This window comes from Gracilinanus agilis, chromosome 4 (genome assembly GCF_016433145.1).
Source record: "Gracilinanus agilis isolate LMUSP501 chromosome 4, AgileGrace, whole genome shotgun sequence".
Lineage (NCBI taxonomy): Eukaryota > Metazoa > Chordata > Mammalia > Didelphimorphia > Didelphidae > Gracilinanus > Gracilinanus agilis.
Genome location: NC_058133.1, coordinates 225,808,668 through 225,824,880, shown reverse-complemented (window position 1 = coordinate 225,824,880; position 16,213 = coordinate 225,808,668). Strand labels below are relative to the sequence as shown.

The following is a 16,213-nucleotide window of genomic DNA, read 5'->3' as shown; positions in this document are numbered from 1 at the left end:
ATGCTAAAAAGAAAATGTAAAGCCTCAAAAGAAAGCATGAAAGGATGTTAGGCTTCAAATACCTGGAAGAACTTGAAAATAAATTAAAAAAACCAAATAATAAGAGAATTGACAGAAAAACTCAACAGCTGAAGGAAAAAAAAAATCACCAAACAAAACAATTCCTTATGGAACAGAATCAATCAAATGGAAATGGAGGCAAAAAAAAAAAAAAAAAAACACACACTCAAGAAAACAACCCCTTCAAGAATAGCACTAGCCAAATAGAAAAGGAAACACAAAAACTTGAAGAAGAAAATGACTTCCTAAAAATCACAATTGGACAAACAGAATGAATGAATAAAGAACAAAGAGAATAATGAAACCATAAGATGTCAAGAAACAATAAACCAAATAAACAGAAGAAAATCTAAAATACTTTGCTGGAAAAAGGACCAACCTGGAAAATAGATCCAGGAAAGATAATCTAAGAATCATAGGAATACTTGAAAGTCATGATAAAAAAATGAGCTTATATACCATTAAGAAATCATGTGGGAAAACTATACCGATATTCTTGAGCAAGAAGGAAAAATAGAAATAGAGGGAATCCACTGATCACCTCCTGAAAGATACCCCAAAATAAAATACTCCAGGACTATTTTAGCCAAATTCCAAAGCTGCCGGAAGGAAAACAATTCAAATATCAAGGAGTCTCAGTCAGGATTACAGAGGATCTAGCAGTTTCTATGTTAAAAGAGTGGAAGTATGGAATATGATATTCTGAAAGGTAAAGGATCTAGGACCACAACTTGGAATTACATACTCTGTAAAACTGAGTATAATACTCCAAGGGAAAAATTGATATTTAATGAAATAGAATTTCAGACTTTCTTGACCAAAAAACCAGAACGGAAAAGAAAATTTGGCGAGTAAATTCAACATTTGAGAGAAGCATAAAAAGTTAAAGTAAAAACCTAAGGGTTGGGGGCAGCTGGGTAGCTTAGTGGAGTGAGGGTCAGGCCTGGAGACGGGAGATCCTGGGTTCGGGCCCGGCCTCAGCCACTTCCCAGCTGTGTGACCCTGGGCAAGTCACTTGACCCCCATTGCCCACCCTTACCAATCTTCCACCTATGAGACAATACACCAAAGTACAAGGGTTTAAAAAACAAACAAACAAACAAAACAAAACAAAAAAAACCTAAGGGTTTTTGATAAGGTTGAACTGAGTACATTCATACCTGGAAAGGTGATACCTGAAATAATCTATGTATCTATGATACTTGAGAAAGGCAAGGTACTTAAAGTATTATGCAAATTCCTAAAGTCCTTAAGATACTTAAGAATTTTATCACTATCAGAAAAATGAAAAGGAGTATACAGAGAAAGAAGGAAGCTAAATAAGATAGGCTGATTTTTTTTTTAAAAGATGAGAAAGAGGAACACATGGGGAGAAGAGAAAAGGAGACAGAAGGAGGTAAACTATCTCTTATTAAGAGGTGAATAAGTGGTACATACAGTGGAGGAGAAGATGAAGAGATGGCTATGATTGAACTTTACTCTCATTAGAACTAGCTCAAAGTAGGAAAAATACCCACACTCAGTCAAGTATAGAAACCTACCTTACCTTATAAGGAAGTAGGAGGGTAGGAAGAATGGGAAGGGGGAGATGGACAAAAAGGAGGATGAATATGGGGAGATGGTTGTCAAAAACAAAACATATGTGAACATGGAAAGGCTAAAAGGAGAGAGAATCCATGAAATGAACAAGGGAGAATAAAGAAAGAGGGAGACTTTAAGACAATGGAGTGCAATAGAAAGAATGTTGGATTTGAAGTCAGAAACTTGAATTCAAATTCTAGATTGCTTAACTTACTCCTTGGATGAATGTAACTTTCTATAACCTTTCTGAGTCTCAATTTTTTAACCTGTATAATGAAGGTGTTGAACTAGATAAACCCCTAAGGTTTTATCTTAGAACTTTCCAGCTCTAAATGTGTGATTCTAAGAACCTTAAGAAATGTCTATGTGGGATGGAAGAAGGAGGAGGAAGGAGACATATGACAGTACTATAACAGAAGCCAAGGGGAAAATGAGTTTCAAAAAAGGAAGGAGTAGTTAATATCTGGGCTGAAAGAAAAGTCTATCAGATATTACAATAAGGAAGTTACTATTAATATCTGTGAGGACAATGGTAAGGGCATATAAATAGACTACATAGGGTTAAGGAGGAGGTAGATGGTAAGGAAGTGGAGGCAGCAAATATAGACTAGTCTTTGGGAAAAGCTATTAGTGAAAGGAAGAAGAAGTAAAGGTGAGAGCTTGAGTGTTTTTTATTTTTAGTACAATGGTGACCAACAAGATATTGTTAAGCCAGGGAGTGGAAAAAAAAAGATAAAAAATGTAAGGGAGCAGGAGAAGTAGGGTGCTGAAAAAAAGAGAAAAGGATAGACTCAAGGATATGGGTATAGGAATGAGTGATCTGAAAAGCAGTTCACTCTGAAAAGAGAAGAACATTTATTTTTAAGTAGGAATAAAGAAAGAAAAGATGGATACATTTTGAGATAGAGATAAGCAATGACATGCTTATTAAATGCTTACTCTATACAAGGCACTATACTGTGCAATAAGGATAAAAAATAAAAAGAAAAAAGTCCCTTTCCTCAAGAAACTTGAGCTCCTATTCTTTTTGGTGGTGGGTGGGGCAGGGTACAGCGTGTATATTTAAGTAATTGCAATATGATTTGTGTGAGAGAAGGAAAGGCTTTTTGTAGGAGGCAGAATCTGAGATGGAGAGGCAGAGGAAGGAAGGAGTGCACTGCAGTTCAAAGGCATGGAGGTAGAAGATGGAGTGCTAAATTTAGGGAATAGCCATAGGGCTTGTTTGACTGGAACAAAGAATTATGTAAATTGGAGTAACATGAAATAAATCTAGAAAGGTAAACTGGAGAGAGACTATGAGAGATTTTAAATACCAAGCTTGTGGAGTTTAATTTTATCCTAGAGGCAAAAGCAGGGCAGTGATAAGGTTAGGAAGACTTTTTTGATCGTTATGTAGAAGATGAATTGGAAGGGAGTGTGACAGGTAACATTTAAGTGAAAAGGAGGATGGAAGGAAGAGATTTTCTAGAGGTAGAAACAATAAGGCATGGCAACTGATTGTATATGAAGGGTAAGGGGCAGGGAAAAATCAATGTTGTCAGTCTCTGTGGTTGGAAGGCTGGTACTAGCTTCAATAGAAATCAGGGAAGTTCAGATAAGGGGAATTTTTAGGGGAGAGATAATGAGTTCTGTTTTGGACATAATGAGTTTAAAATATCCACAGAATAAAGTCTGTGACTAAGGACAAGAGCTCATTAAAGAAACCAGGGCTAAATATATAGGTTTGAGAGTCATCTTAAAGAGATGACAATCTGACCCATGGAAATAGATGCCATCCCTAAGACAGAGGTAATGAAAGCAGACTGTTATGTTATTGTTGTTTTTAACCACATAGTTATAAAAGGGAGGAGAGGAATAAGATAATAGCTTGAGGGCTGACAAAGTCAAGGGAAAACTTTAAAGAATTTTAGACCTGAGCATAGTTGTAGGCATCTGGGAAGGATCCAGCAGATAAGAAGAGTGAAATAAGAGAAAGGGATGGGATACTGAAGAGCAAGACTCAGAGGAAATGAGATGAGATAGAATCAAAGTAAGAAGAAGTGTTGGCCTTGGTAGTTCTCATTTCTGTTATGGATTAGAGAAAAGAAGGAAAGAATTATGAATGATATGTGAGATGTGAAATAGAGAAGATGCTCAATTTTCTCAGGAAGTAGAAGGTGAGGTCTGCTGAGTGGGCAAGGATAGAATATTTTAGGAGGTTTGCAATTTCACCCAGGTCAAACAGGGAAGAATAAAATTACTGCCATGCATCAGGAAGGTTACAGTGGAGATTATAGAAGAAACTTTTGGGGGGCTCATTGAGTATCAGTTATATGATCTCCTCCAGTGACACTCCACAACAAATGCATAGGAGCAGAGAAGGTGGCAGGTGTTAAGATTAGGGTAATGAAGAGATGAAGATTGGCAAAGCATGAGCAGCAGTAGGACAGTGCAAAGAGTCAAGAAGATAACGTAAAAGTAGGTAATATAGATAATATAAATAAGCTAATATAAAAAGATAACATAAACATTTCTTTTCTTGAAATTGGGACTGTCCTAGAGCAAATTATACAGATAATGAGTGAGGGGCACTTGGGAAGAGTAAATAACATCTGGGTCCATTATTGTAGGAAATATGATGAGTCACCTGAAAATGAATGAAAGGATTTTAAAGAAGCACTGAGGTCCTATTTTAAGTTAAGTATGAATTTATAATGAACTTTGAGAGCATAGTTTCCTGATTTCCTTAAGTAATGTGGAGAAGTCAGAGAGTAGATGTCGGCTTCTAGCTTAAGAGACAGGAAAGAAAATGAGCAGAACCAGGACATTATTATATATAGAAACTGAAACATTGTGGCACAATCAAATGCAATAGACTTTTCTACTAGCAGCAATGCAATGACCCAGGACAATCCAGAGAAACTTATAAGAAAGAATGCTGTCCATATCCAGAGAAAGAACTGTGGCAACAGAAATGCAGAAGAAAAACATATGATCGATTGATCATGTGGTTTGATGGGGATGTGATTGGACTTTTGATGTTAAAACTCTACTCTAATGCAAATATGAATGATATGGAAACGAGTTTTGAACAATGATACATGTATAACTCAGTGGAATTGCTTGTCATCTCTGGGAGGAGGGAAAGAAGGGAAGAGGGTTGGGAAAAATCATGAATCATGGAACCATGGAAAAATATTCTAAATTAAAAAAAAGAGAGTTAACATAATAAGAGCAAAACAATAGGACGAGACACAAGAACATGATAGGAAAAGGAATATTCCAGGAAGATATAAAGATAGGTGAAGTTACAGAAAAGGGCTAGAGGCTATCCACATGCTACAAATGGATGGGCTTTGTGTTGTGTAGAAGTCAACAAGTATTCCTTAGGCACCTACTATGTAAGGGCTGAGTATACAAAGAAAGTCAAAAACATTTCCTGCTTTCAAGAAGTTCACAGTCTAACTAAGGAGATAATGTGCAAATGATTATATACAACAAACCACATACAGGATAAACTGGAGACAATCTCAGAAGGAAGGCATTAAGATTAAGGTGAACTGGGAATGGTTTCTTGCACAAGGTGAGATTCAGCTGAGTTTTGAAGGAAGCCAGGGGAAGTCCGGAGGTGGATATGAAGAAAACTGAGGGAACTGAAGGGATTAGGACAGTAATTAGGACAGTGGGAATTGAGTGAGCCACACTGACTCCTTGTGACTCAATTCTGAAGCTAGTTTAATTCCCTTTTGATTCAATTATTCTAGTTCAATTCCTGTCTTGTGAGAAAATTTCATTCAATTGTGAGAATTGGGAGAAAACCTCATTGTATTGTTTGAACCTAGCCTTGCATGGCTGAGAAACTACTACATTGTACCTGCTGTTTAGAGACCCTTAACAAAGGACATAGATTGTTATGCTGATCAGAAATGAAGTCAGATCCTAAGTCTGAAGGAAGGAGTTTCTTATAATTGTAATCTCAAGCAATCCATGTCTTATCGGAAAACTGGCCCCATACTAATCAATCAGTTATTATTTTTATATTCCTTTGATTGTTTACAGATGCTTGGGGGCAAAGAATTGTACCTATTCACTCTTCTCCTCCCAAGGTGCAAAGTCCCTAATCTTTCCCCCAAATAGAAACCATATTATTTAATATATGGCTTCCTTTTAATTAACTAGTGTTAACTGATTAATTGTTCTTAATCTATGAAAGTATATTCTCTCCCTATATTTGGAATACAACCCTAAGCTGAGATCCTGATATGTTGGGCAATTAGCACACACTGCTTAATAAACTGATATGCTCAGAAGCTTGAATCTTTGTTTCCTCAATCATTTCATTTTTCACCTGCCACAGATATGAGGTGGGGAAGGCAATCTAGACAAGAGAAACAGCCAGTAAAAATGCCCGGAACTGGGAGATGGGAGTTTTGTTTGCAAAGAATAGCAAGGAGGTTCGTGCCATTGGATCACTGAGTATTTGGAGAAGAGTGAGACTTAAGAAGACTGGAAAGGTAGAAAGGGCCAGCTAGTGCCTTTCCTTTGAGACTGCCTTTCTTTGTATCTCCAATGCTTACCACAGTGCATGTGGTACATGGTAAATACTTAATAAATACTTGTTGACTTGACTTCTTTACCACACTGGATGACTTGATTGAATATGGGGTATGAGAAGATGAAAATGATGCCTACTTTGTGAGCCTGGTGGCACCCTCATAAAATAGGGAGGTTAGGAAGAGGAGATTTTTGGGAAAAGATAATGAGTTCAGTTTTGGATATGTTATATTTAAGATGTTTATAAGGCATCCAGTTAGAGATGTTCTACAGAGTTGGAAATGGGCAACTAGAGATGTGACAATCATCTGCAAGAAGATGGCAAATAAAATCATGGTAGTCATTGAGATCACCAAGTGAAATAGTATAGATGAAAAAGAGAAAAGGGTCCAAGGACATATCCTCGAGGTTAGCAGGCATGACCTGGTTGAAAAGGAATTCTGTAAGATGTAATGTTCATTAAAGCATATTAGGGCTGTCAGGGATCTTGAAGTAAAACTCGCTTGTTATGCAAATATGGAAATTGAGGTCCAGTTTAGGGAAGTGATATTGTTCAAAGTGGCCTTGTATAATTTTATCCCATGCCTACTGACTTCAAGTCCAGTTGCCTTCTCAAATGATGAGCCTCTTCTCCTGTGTAAGGATGTAATCTTTTTTTATACATGGCAGGTACACGTATGGGATTTGTATACAAATGAGGACTAGTCCTTTTATATTTGTGTTACTCTGACAAATTTTGATTTGGCATTCATCTTCCTCATGTTTATTGTGTCATTTTATTTGTACAATCTCTCATCATACTAATGTCATCTATATATCTTTGCTTATCCTTTTTGGATTCAAATAGCTCTTGACTTTCTCAGAAAATCAGCAGGATAAACAAAGACCTAACTGGAGCCTAGCATACTGTAGTTCTGAACATCAGTCTTAGTTAAAAGACATGTTGCCTTTATCCTATGAAAGGCTTTAGTAAGTCTGGGAACATGGTAGCCTTTTATTAATGAGTGTTACAAAGCTGTATAGAAAGGGCCTTAGACTTTTTTGTTAACCCGCGCTACTTTCCTCACAAACATTGCCAGGGAAATTGGTTTGTAGAACTCTGATCTCTAAAATAAAATTCTACTCTGTGCCAGTTACTTTTGACCCTGAGTTTAGTCCACAATGAAGTTATTTTGCTTTCCTTCTTGCCTTCCTGAGAAATCAGAGAGGTCAGATCACTTCCACCCATGCCTTGCCCCTTAAAATATACAGTAAAGGCTTTTCACTTGTTACCCTATTTGAGGAACACATAGACTTGACCCTCTTCCCCACCCCTGGTCTGGAACAGCATCCAGTCTGAATAATATACTTTGTTCCAGGAATGAGTGTATTGCTAGGGAGTGGTTTAAAGAGGAAAACTACAAATTCTGTTCACTCAAACTCATTATCTCATTCTATTCATTCTTCTAAAGGAGAGCCTAACTAGTCCTCAGGATACATTTACCCTTTGTTTTACCCAGTTCAGCCCGAAGTCTGTTTCCCATTTCAATAAGCTGCTGCTTCTCTTGGCTTAGGCTGGAGATTTTTCTTGCTGCTTCCTTCAGTTTCTTCTGCAACATTTGCATGGAAAAGGCCTCAAGAGGCTGAGCCTGATTTCCAGCACCCATTTGGTCAAATTCATCTTTTCGGTCTGTAGTTCCTTCTAGAGGTTTTTCGGTCATCTGACTCTGTAAATGAAAGTTCAAGAAGAGGGCTGCTAGTTTGAGACTCCAACTACAAATGGCAAATACCAAAAACAGTCTGGCAAAGAAATAAAAGCTTCAACTGTGAAACAGAATAAAATAGTAAAATACATAGACATGAAATGTACTGCTTAACATTTTTTTTACTTAGCTTAATTGAATTTTATTTCTCTAATAACAAATGAATTTTGTTTCTTTAACGACAATGAAAGCAACAACAATGATGATTTGATGTATGAGGGTTTTTATCTGCACTGTTGCAAGTTTAACAGTATTATCCAAATGTCAAATATGCATCATTAGCCTCCTCCCTCTTTTTTTTTTAAATAGATGAGAAAACAAAGTCTAGGAAGAAACTGCCAGTCTAGTACCCTGCAATGAGACTTTATTGGCCAGAATGACAAACTCTGGCTGACTGTGTAGATAAAAGTCCACACTGAAATCTCAGTTCTAGACTTTGCTTGCTGGTAGTAGAAATCTTTTTGGTTGTGACAACCCTACATGGTAGGTTATTGCAAGTATTATCCCCACTTTATAGATGAAAGAACAAAGATTCAGAGATGAAGTGACTTGCCTCAGGCCACATAGTTACTTAAGTGGAAGAACCAGTCATGGAACCCAGGTGTTTTGACTCCAAGTCTGTCCTCTTTCCATTGTTCTTTATCCAAAGTGTTAAAACCAAGAAGATTTCTTCCTTTAAAAACTGCCTATGCATATCCTTTGATCATTTATGGATAGGTAAATGTTTCTTTTTAATAAATTTGAATCAGTTCCTATAGAGATTTGAAATGAAACTGTTATTAGAGGAACCCTACCCCACAATTCTCAATTTCTTGCTTCTCTCATGTTAGTTTTATTGCCTGTAATTTTATGTAATCGAAATCTTCCATTTGACCCCCTGTGAACCTTTCTTTTAATGGATCATAACTCTTCTACTATCCATAGACTGACAAATAATTTTCTTCCATGCTCCTTTAATCTGTTTATGATGTTACCTTTCATGTCTAAATTATGTGCCCTTTTGGAGCTTGTCTTGGTACCCAATCTATGTGAGATGTTTGGTTTACTGCTAGATTGCTTTTCCCAAGTTTTTTGTTGAATAGTGAGTTCTTGCCCCATTAGCTATGAATGTTAGCTTAGTCAAACATATTACTGTGCCATGAAGAGTATTCTTTAAGTCAAGGAACTTTCTTTGGAAAGAAAGTTGTTGGGGGGGAGGAGGGGATGAGGTCAGCTAGGTGGCTAAGTGGATTGAGAGCCAGGCCTAGAGACAGGAGATCCTGGGTTCAAAGCTGACCTCAGACACTTCTTAGCTGTGTGACCCTGAGCAAGTCACTTAATCCACATTGCTTACTGTTTTTCTGCCTTGGAACCAATACACAGTACTGCTTCTAAGATGGAAAGGAAGAGAAGGGAGGAAGAAAGGAAAGAAGGAAGGAGGTAGACTAATTAGGGCAGGAACCTTGACAGATTCTTTGTGTTAAATTTCTTCCTTTTTCTGAATTTCTTCCAGTGTGGTTTAATAGAAAGAGCACTGGACTTGGAGTCAGAAGACTTGTTTTCAAGGCAGTATCAATATTTATTAGTTATGTGACCCCTGGCAAACCACTCCATCTTAGAGAGATCCAATTTCTTCAAGTATAAAGTGGGAATAATACATAATAGATTTCTCATAGGGCTGCTGAGAGGATAGTACTTTTAAAACTTTAAAGTGTTATAGAAATGTGAGTTATCATAATGATCATTATGTTCATTTTCTTTGTATTTAGGTAAGTTTTTAACAAAGGTATATTGATTGATTGACTCTGTACTTCAGGGTTACATATCATATACATCAGTCAAATTTATCAAAACAGTAACGTGGCAGACAAATGAGCCTCCCTCAAGCAGTAGGGTACCCAGAGGTGGAGAGAAGAGGCAAGAAGCATATGCAAGGCAAGTTGAATCATCACCACTACCATCTTGAGTACCATCTCTCCTTGGACTCTGAAAGAGACAACTCAGGATGTAATAGCAGTAACCTCCAAACCACCAGATCTGTTTCCAACCCACACTCCACTGCCAATGCTGAAGGGAGCAATCACTGTGGAGAAGGAGCTCACCTTTCTTTTAATCACTACCACCAAGTGCCAACCAACTGCCACCAATAGGCAGATGGGCAAAAGAGCCCTAGGAGTGGCAAAACTCCCATTCCCCACCCCCACATCAGTCCTACCTTCAACTCAGCTCTCACAGCTGTCATCTGGGGAAGTAATTCGTGTGAAGAAGGGACCAGCTTACATCTATATTTATAACTAAAGCTATTATGATAAATATGGAAATGGTGGCTAGGGAAGTCACAGGAATGGTGAATGGATACACAGTGGATTCAAATTACATGCTCATTCCAAAAGAAATGGTGGGGTTGATTTGATTACTCAAGCAAGAAATGTGAAACAACTAGAAAGGGGATGAGGTGAAGGACCCAGGGCAGATGGCAAGGAGATACAGTATTGGGAGGATGGTCAGATGGCTGAAGAAGCCTGATCTGAGGCCAACCAGACAGAATCACTTGGGGTTATATTAGCTGACTCATCAATAAGGTCAACACAACCCCTTGGTAGTGGTTCCACAGCTAAGTGGATTAAGTCATCCAAGGTATGGTTTAGAAAGATCAGGATACAGGATGGATGTCAATCAAGGACAGGGTCTGATAAATGTGAAAAATGGATTAGGGCAAGTTAGAAGTAGTAGGAACTGTAGGTTGGAAAGAGACTGTGGAAGTCCATGAATAGCATTTGTTGGATCATGAAGAGTCTTATACTATGAGGAGCAATACGCTAATTCTCTGTAATGATCTAAAATGCTCTCAGGTTTGACCAACAATAATAAATAATAAGGGTCAGTTTTCTTAAGTGCCTCTTATAAATAGGATTTTGTTCATGAGGGCAGTTATTAAAAAAAAGAAAAAGAAAAGAAAATTTGATTCTTGTATTCAAGAAGCCAACAATGTTACCAGGGAAACAAAGCATATACACATGCTAAAACTAGCTAAAGAATTGGAGCTCTAGATATAGAATGAGTTCCATATCTAAATATCTAGATATAGAATGAGTTCTGTATCTAAAATTCAGAATATCTCGGTTCATTTCCCAATTGTAAGCTTAACCTGCTAAACTTGCTCTTATGTGTAATCCTCCGCCCCCAAAGTAATCATTTTAAAAACCACTTACCTTTTATATACTTAAGGAATTACTCATGAGGTTGCTACATGTTAGGGCAAGGGTCAGTGGACAAGGCATAGGAAGAAAAAGTCTTCTGGGCAAGACTAAAGAAAAATTATGAAGAGGTTCAACCCCTGAAGTAAAATTTGTTCTAAACCACAGTAGGGATCAAGTTTTTGATCTAGGAACATACTGGCTCAGGTTTTAATAAATTTTTTTTCCCCTTTCTCTTGCTCTACCCTAGGTCACCTACAGCCTAACTGGAATGGCCAGTCACTGAAAGTGTCTTTTCTTCCTCCCTCTTCCAATATAGAGTGTGAGCTCCTGAAAATCAAGGGCTGGCTTGTTTTTCTATGTATATTTGCAGACCTTAGTACATAATAAGTATGCAAAGATATCCTTATTGGTCTTTTATCACACGTTCTCTTTCATTCATTCATTCATTCATTCATTCAGTGGAGAAATGAGAGGTACAAAAAAAGGATGCCCAAGACCTAGGCAACTCCAAGAAACTTTTGTTGAAATGCCTAATGACTTGAAAGATGCTTATTTCCTATAAAAGGATGGAGGGAGGTCTAGAACTTTGGTGGTACCTCATCTATCCCTGTCTTTTCTTTGGAATCCTCTGGTAGACTATACAGACTTTCTCTTCTGCTCCTCTTGTCTTTTTCTCCACTTTTGTGTATTTCCACATATGTAAAATGGATTTCCTGCATATCTCCACTTTTTTTTTTTAAACCCTTAACTTTCAGTGTATGAAGAGTGGTAAGGGTGGGCAATGGGGGTCAAGTGACTTGCCCAGGGTCACATAGCTGGGAAGTGGCTGAGGCCGGATTTGAACCTAGGACCTCCTGTCTCTAGGCCTGACTCTCAATCCACTGAGCTACCCAGCTGCCCCCATATCTCCACTTTTTGATATTCTTTACTTCCTTCATAGTTAAGCTCCTGTGCCACCTCCTCCATGAAGCCTTCTGTGATTATCTAGCAGACAATCTTTGGACAATTCCTTCCTTTTTAGCCTTTCAGATCACACTCTGATCTCTCTTGTGCATTTAATTATATTGAGGTTTTCATAATAGTGACTTCTGTACATGTTGTATAATTCCATCTACTAGATAATAAACTCCTTGAGTGAAAGGATTATTTTCCTATCCATCTTTGTATCCTCTAATGTTTTAGATGAGTGCCTCATACATACCAGATGCCAAATGCTTGTTAAATTTAAATGTATCAAGAAGAGCTAACAAGGACCAAAAGAAATTTGTCAAGATTTTGCCAACTTGGGCCAAATTTCCTTAGGCTATGAGGTCATGAAACTGAGTTAGCTATATGGAATGACTGAAAGAAAGCACTGAAATTGAAATCAGGAATAAGTTCAAATCAAATTTTAAGACTCATTAATTGTGTAAATCTGAGGAAATAACTTCTATCTGCCTCAATTTCATCATCAATAAAATAGAGATAATAAGAACATCTACCTCCAAGGGTTTGGAAATATTTATAAACTGTTTTGAAAACCTTAAAGTGCTAGCTATTGTTACCAATTATTTGTTGCCTTTAACACAAAATATGAGAGAGGCAAATTGTATTGAAAAGTCTTTTGAAAGGCAAAGAAATCTGATACACTTTGAAAGCACAAGCTACTAGAATTTTTAGATTATTGTTTTTGTTAACCAAGAATCAATCCTGGTAAATGAGATCTTGAAAATCTCAGCAAACTGAGAGGTTTAAGGATTTAAAAAGGGGGGGAAAAGGAAAAAAAAACCTCTTTCACCATCCTCAATACTATTGGACATGAGAAAAGAAAAATAATTCTTTTAGCATGCCTAATGAAAATCCTAAGGCTTGTCCCAGATCCCCACCTATTAATATAATTCATTTCTTTCAAGATTCAATTCAAATGCTTGGTGTAAAAAGCAATAGAGTTTGAGTATTTGGGGATAAGGCTTCTTTGGAAGAGATTCTGTCAAGAGACTTGAGTGGCAGTCTTGAATTTGAAAGGGAATTGGATAAAACAAGACAGAGAACATTATAAAAAGTGAAACGGTTCATTTTCATTGCATTAAATTAAAAAGGTTTTGTAAAATAAAACAAATTTAGTCAAGATGAAAAAGTAAACAACAAATTAGGAAAAAATTTATAACAAGTATCTTTGATAAAGGCCTCATTCTCAAATCTATAGAAAACTAAGTAAAATTTATAATACAAAGCATTCCCCAATTCATAAATGGTCAAAGGATATGGACAGATAGTTCTTAAAGGAAGAAATTTAAACTATCAATTATAAATATTAAAAATGATAAAGGCTGATATAATAATATATATTAGTAATTTAATTAAAGCCATGCTGATAGTTAGTCATTAGACCATGCGCTTGTAAGCATTCAAAACCGCCGCCCTCACCATTTCTGTCTCCTGTTTCCTGTCTTGAGTCTGCTGGCCAAGAGAGAGCGCTCCCTCCTAACCCAGGAGATTATAAACTCTTCCCTGCGTCAAGACGTAGGCCTCCCCACGCCCAAAAACCCGGAAACGGAAACCAGTTGGACCACGTTGGATCACGGGAAATGTAGTTTGATACATTTTCCATGTCCATAGAAATATATACACTTTTAGACGGCATTTCCCAAATTTCACTTTTACAATTCCCCGTGAAGTCCGGCAAAAAAAAAAGCTTAGTCCTTTTTTCTTCGCTGGACCTGTAAAAATAAACAACTTCTAAATTTTTCAGGAATTTGGGGATAAAAGAAATAGATGAACAAATGGTTAAAATTAGCCGCATTGACAAAAAACCAATTTGGGGCTGCCCCTATTGGTATAACAGTGTGCAATTAAAACAATACATTCAACTCAATTTCAACTCCCCATTGTTCAATCAACTGCACCCCAAAGTTCAAAGTTTGGTCTTCATGGTACAGTGAAGGCTTTTCAGACAACTTCATGGTGTCTTCACCAAAACAAGTTCGTCGTCTGGATTTTGGGGAGATAGCAAGATCCTTATCCTGAAATTATTCTCAAAAGAATTTAAACTTTACATTATAGATTACAAAACATACATTTTCTTCTAAGATTCATACAATTCCCCGTGAAATTACTCCTAAAAGAGTTAAATATACATATATTTTTACATTATCGAATTTTAAAAAACTTAACAGATATCCCCATGAGGTAAATCTTAAACACACCTTTTTTCTAAAAAAGGGTACCTCAGGTCAGCTAAGGATGGCAAAATACAAAGAATAAAATTCAAGAAAAAAGAAGAAAAAATTAACTTGTGAATGAAATGTAAAATGTGCAAAAAATCTGGGGAAAATAAACTTAGACCTTTCAATGAAGGCCTAATTAAAGTGAATTTAGCAGTGTGCAATTACCCATTCAGGGCCAGGACTTAAGGAAAATGTCTCTCTCTGATCTGACTTATCATCAGCTTTTTAGGGAAGTGAGCCAAATAAATAACCAATCTTAGGTGCTTTCTAGGAATCTAAGTCAAGGGAACCCACGTCCTCTAAAGTTTTAGAAAAGACTGGGACTCCAGGACTCGAACCCCAATTTCCAAGCCCTAAAGTATTGGCATAGAACTGCTGCAATTATGCAGTTCTTAGTCAGTCAAGTCTCTGACCATGTGCTTTCTTTAGCACTATTAACAGCTTTCATATTCCCTTCTGGAATCAGAGAGGCATTTAAATCACAGTCCTATAGGCTCAGGTATTTGCTGTAGAATCAGAAAAAGGATAAATAATGATTATATATGTACTTCCAGTACAAGATGAGAAAAAGGAATGCTCTAATTAAAAAATGTTTTAAAAAACAAAAATATATATATAGCTTAGAACTAGAAGGGTTATGTTACCCAAAAATGAGACTTTCTGTGAGAGAAAGTGGGTTTTACAAATAGCAGATTCACAATGCACATTCAAATAGAGTACCATTATTTCCAATAGCACATTTTAAAACAATAAAAAATGATGTTCAAAATCATATACTTGTTACAACTTGTAACCCTTGGCAAATGCTGTTATTGCTTCCATAGCAAAATCTGATATTTAAAAAAAGAAACCTTCTGGATAAGAATATGCAGGAGCTCCTTGGCTTCCTGTTTTTAAAAAAAAAATCCTGGGTAGGAAATGCTTCTACCCATTTAAGGCAATAATATCTCTTATAATAAAATATATAAAAGCTTTATCCTTTTAGACAACAATTCTTAAGGATTTAAAGTAAGAGTTAAAAAGATCTCTTGTAAAATTACAAGGTAATATTCAAAGCATGGAACTTTCAAGGTTCTTTACCAAGACAGAATAAATTTTAAAAGACATGTGCTTTATAAATCCAGTAGTATCAGATCAACAAGCTGGTCAAAACCTCTTACCAGTTCTAATAGATTTTTCTCATTATTTGGGAGTTACAATAAAATCATAACAGAATTAATCTAGCAGCCACAAACTACATTAACTTAAAATGATTCAGTGCAACAGGAAAATCAACGAAATAAGCAAGGTTAATTTACAAAACTAATTAGCAAAATACAGTAAGATACAGTCTCTTAAAAGTCATTCAGTTCTGGTTTTTACGGCTTCCGGGTTAAGATGGCGGCAGAGTAAGAAGCAGCTCTTAACCTCTCCTGACCGAAACATACAAAACTCCTCAAGGGGACATAAAAACAAGTCTAGACGAACGGAGGAACCCCACAACAGGGCACAGTGTGGAAGGTATGTGGAATCGAGACACTTCCAGGCTATAAAGGGCTCTCACTCAATCGCGGGCTGAGCAACTGCCCCACCCCCACCCCCTCCACACTCATCTATAGCTCCGAACCCAGCTAAAAAGAAATAGGGCAAGTTTGGGGCACCCATCGAGTCATCAGCAGCTCCGGGACCTGTTCCTGAGAGCAGCTAGACTTAGGACCCCATTAAGTCAAAAAAAGCACGCGAAATCTGAGCGCGCGCGCCGGAGCAGGACGCTGGGCGCAGAGAGTGCCGGCTGAGCAGAGGCGTGGGTGGAGGCAAACACAGCCAGGAACTAAAGCCTAAGTGGGGAACCAGTGCAGACGGGTATACGACTGTGGAAGCAGCGCCCTGAGACTTGTAAAGAAACCTCCGGCAGAGGATCAAGCAAGAGGGC

General features: G+C 37.3%; 1 protein-coding gene across 1 annotated transcript in view; it reads right to left on the bottom strand.

The window, feature by feature from the left end:
• Positions 1-16,213, bottom strand: part of CCDC57 (coiled-coil domain containing 57) — a 288,612-nt gene that overhangs the window by 88,398 nt on the left and 184,001 nt on the right. The window contains exon 13 of the mRNA XM_044674503.1: positions 7,658-7,880. Within this exon, the coding sequence (XP_044530438.1) occupies positions 7,658-7,880 (223 nt within the window). The remainder of the gene's footprint in view (positions 1-7,657; positions 7,881-16,213) is intronic.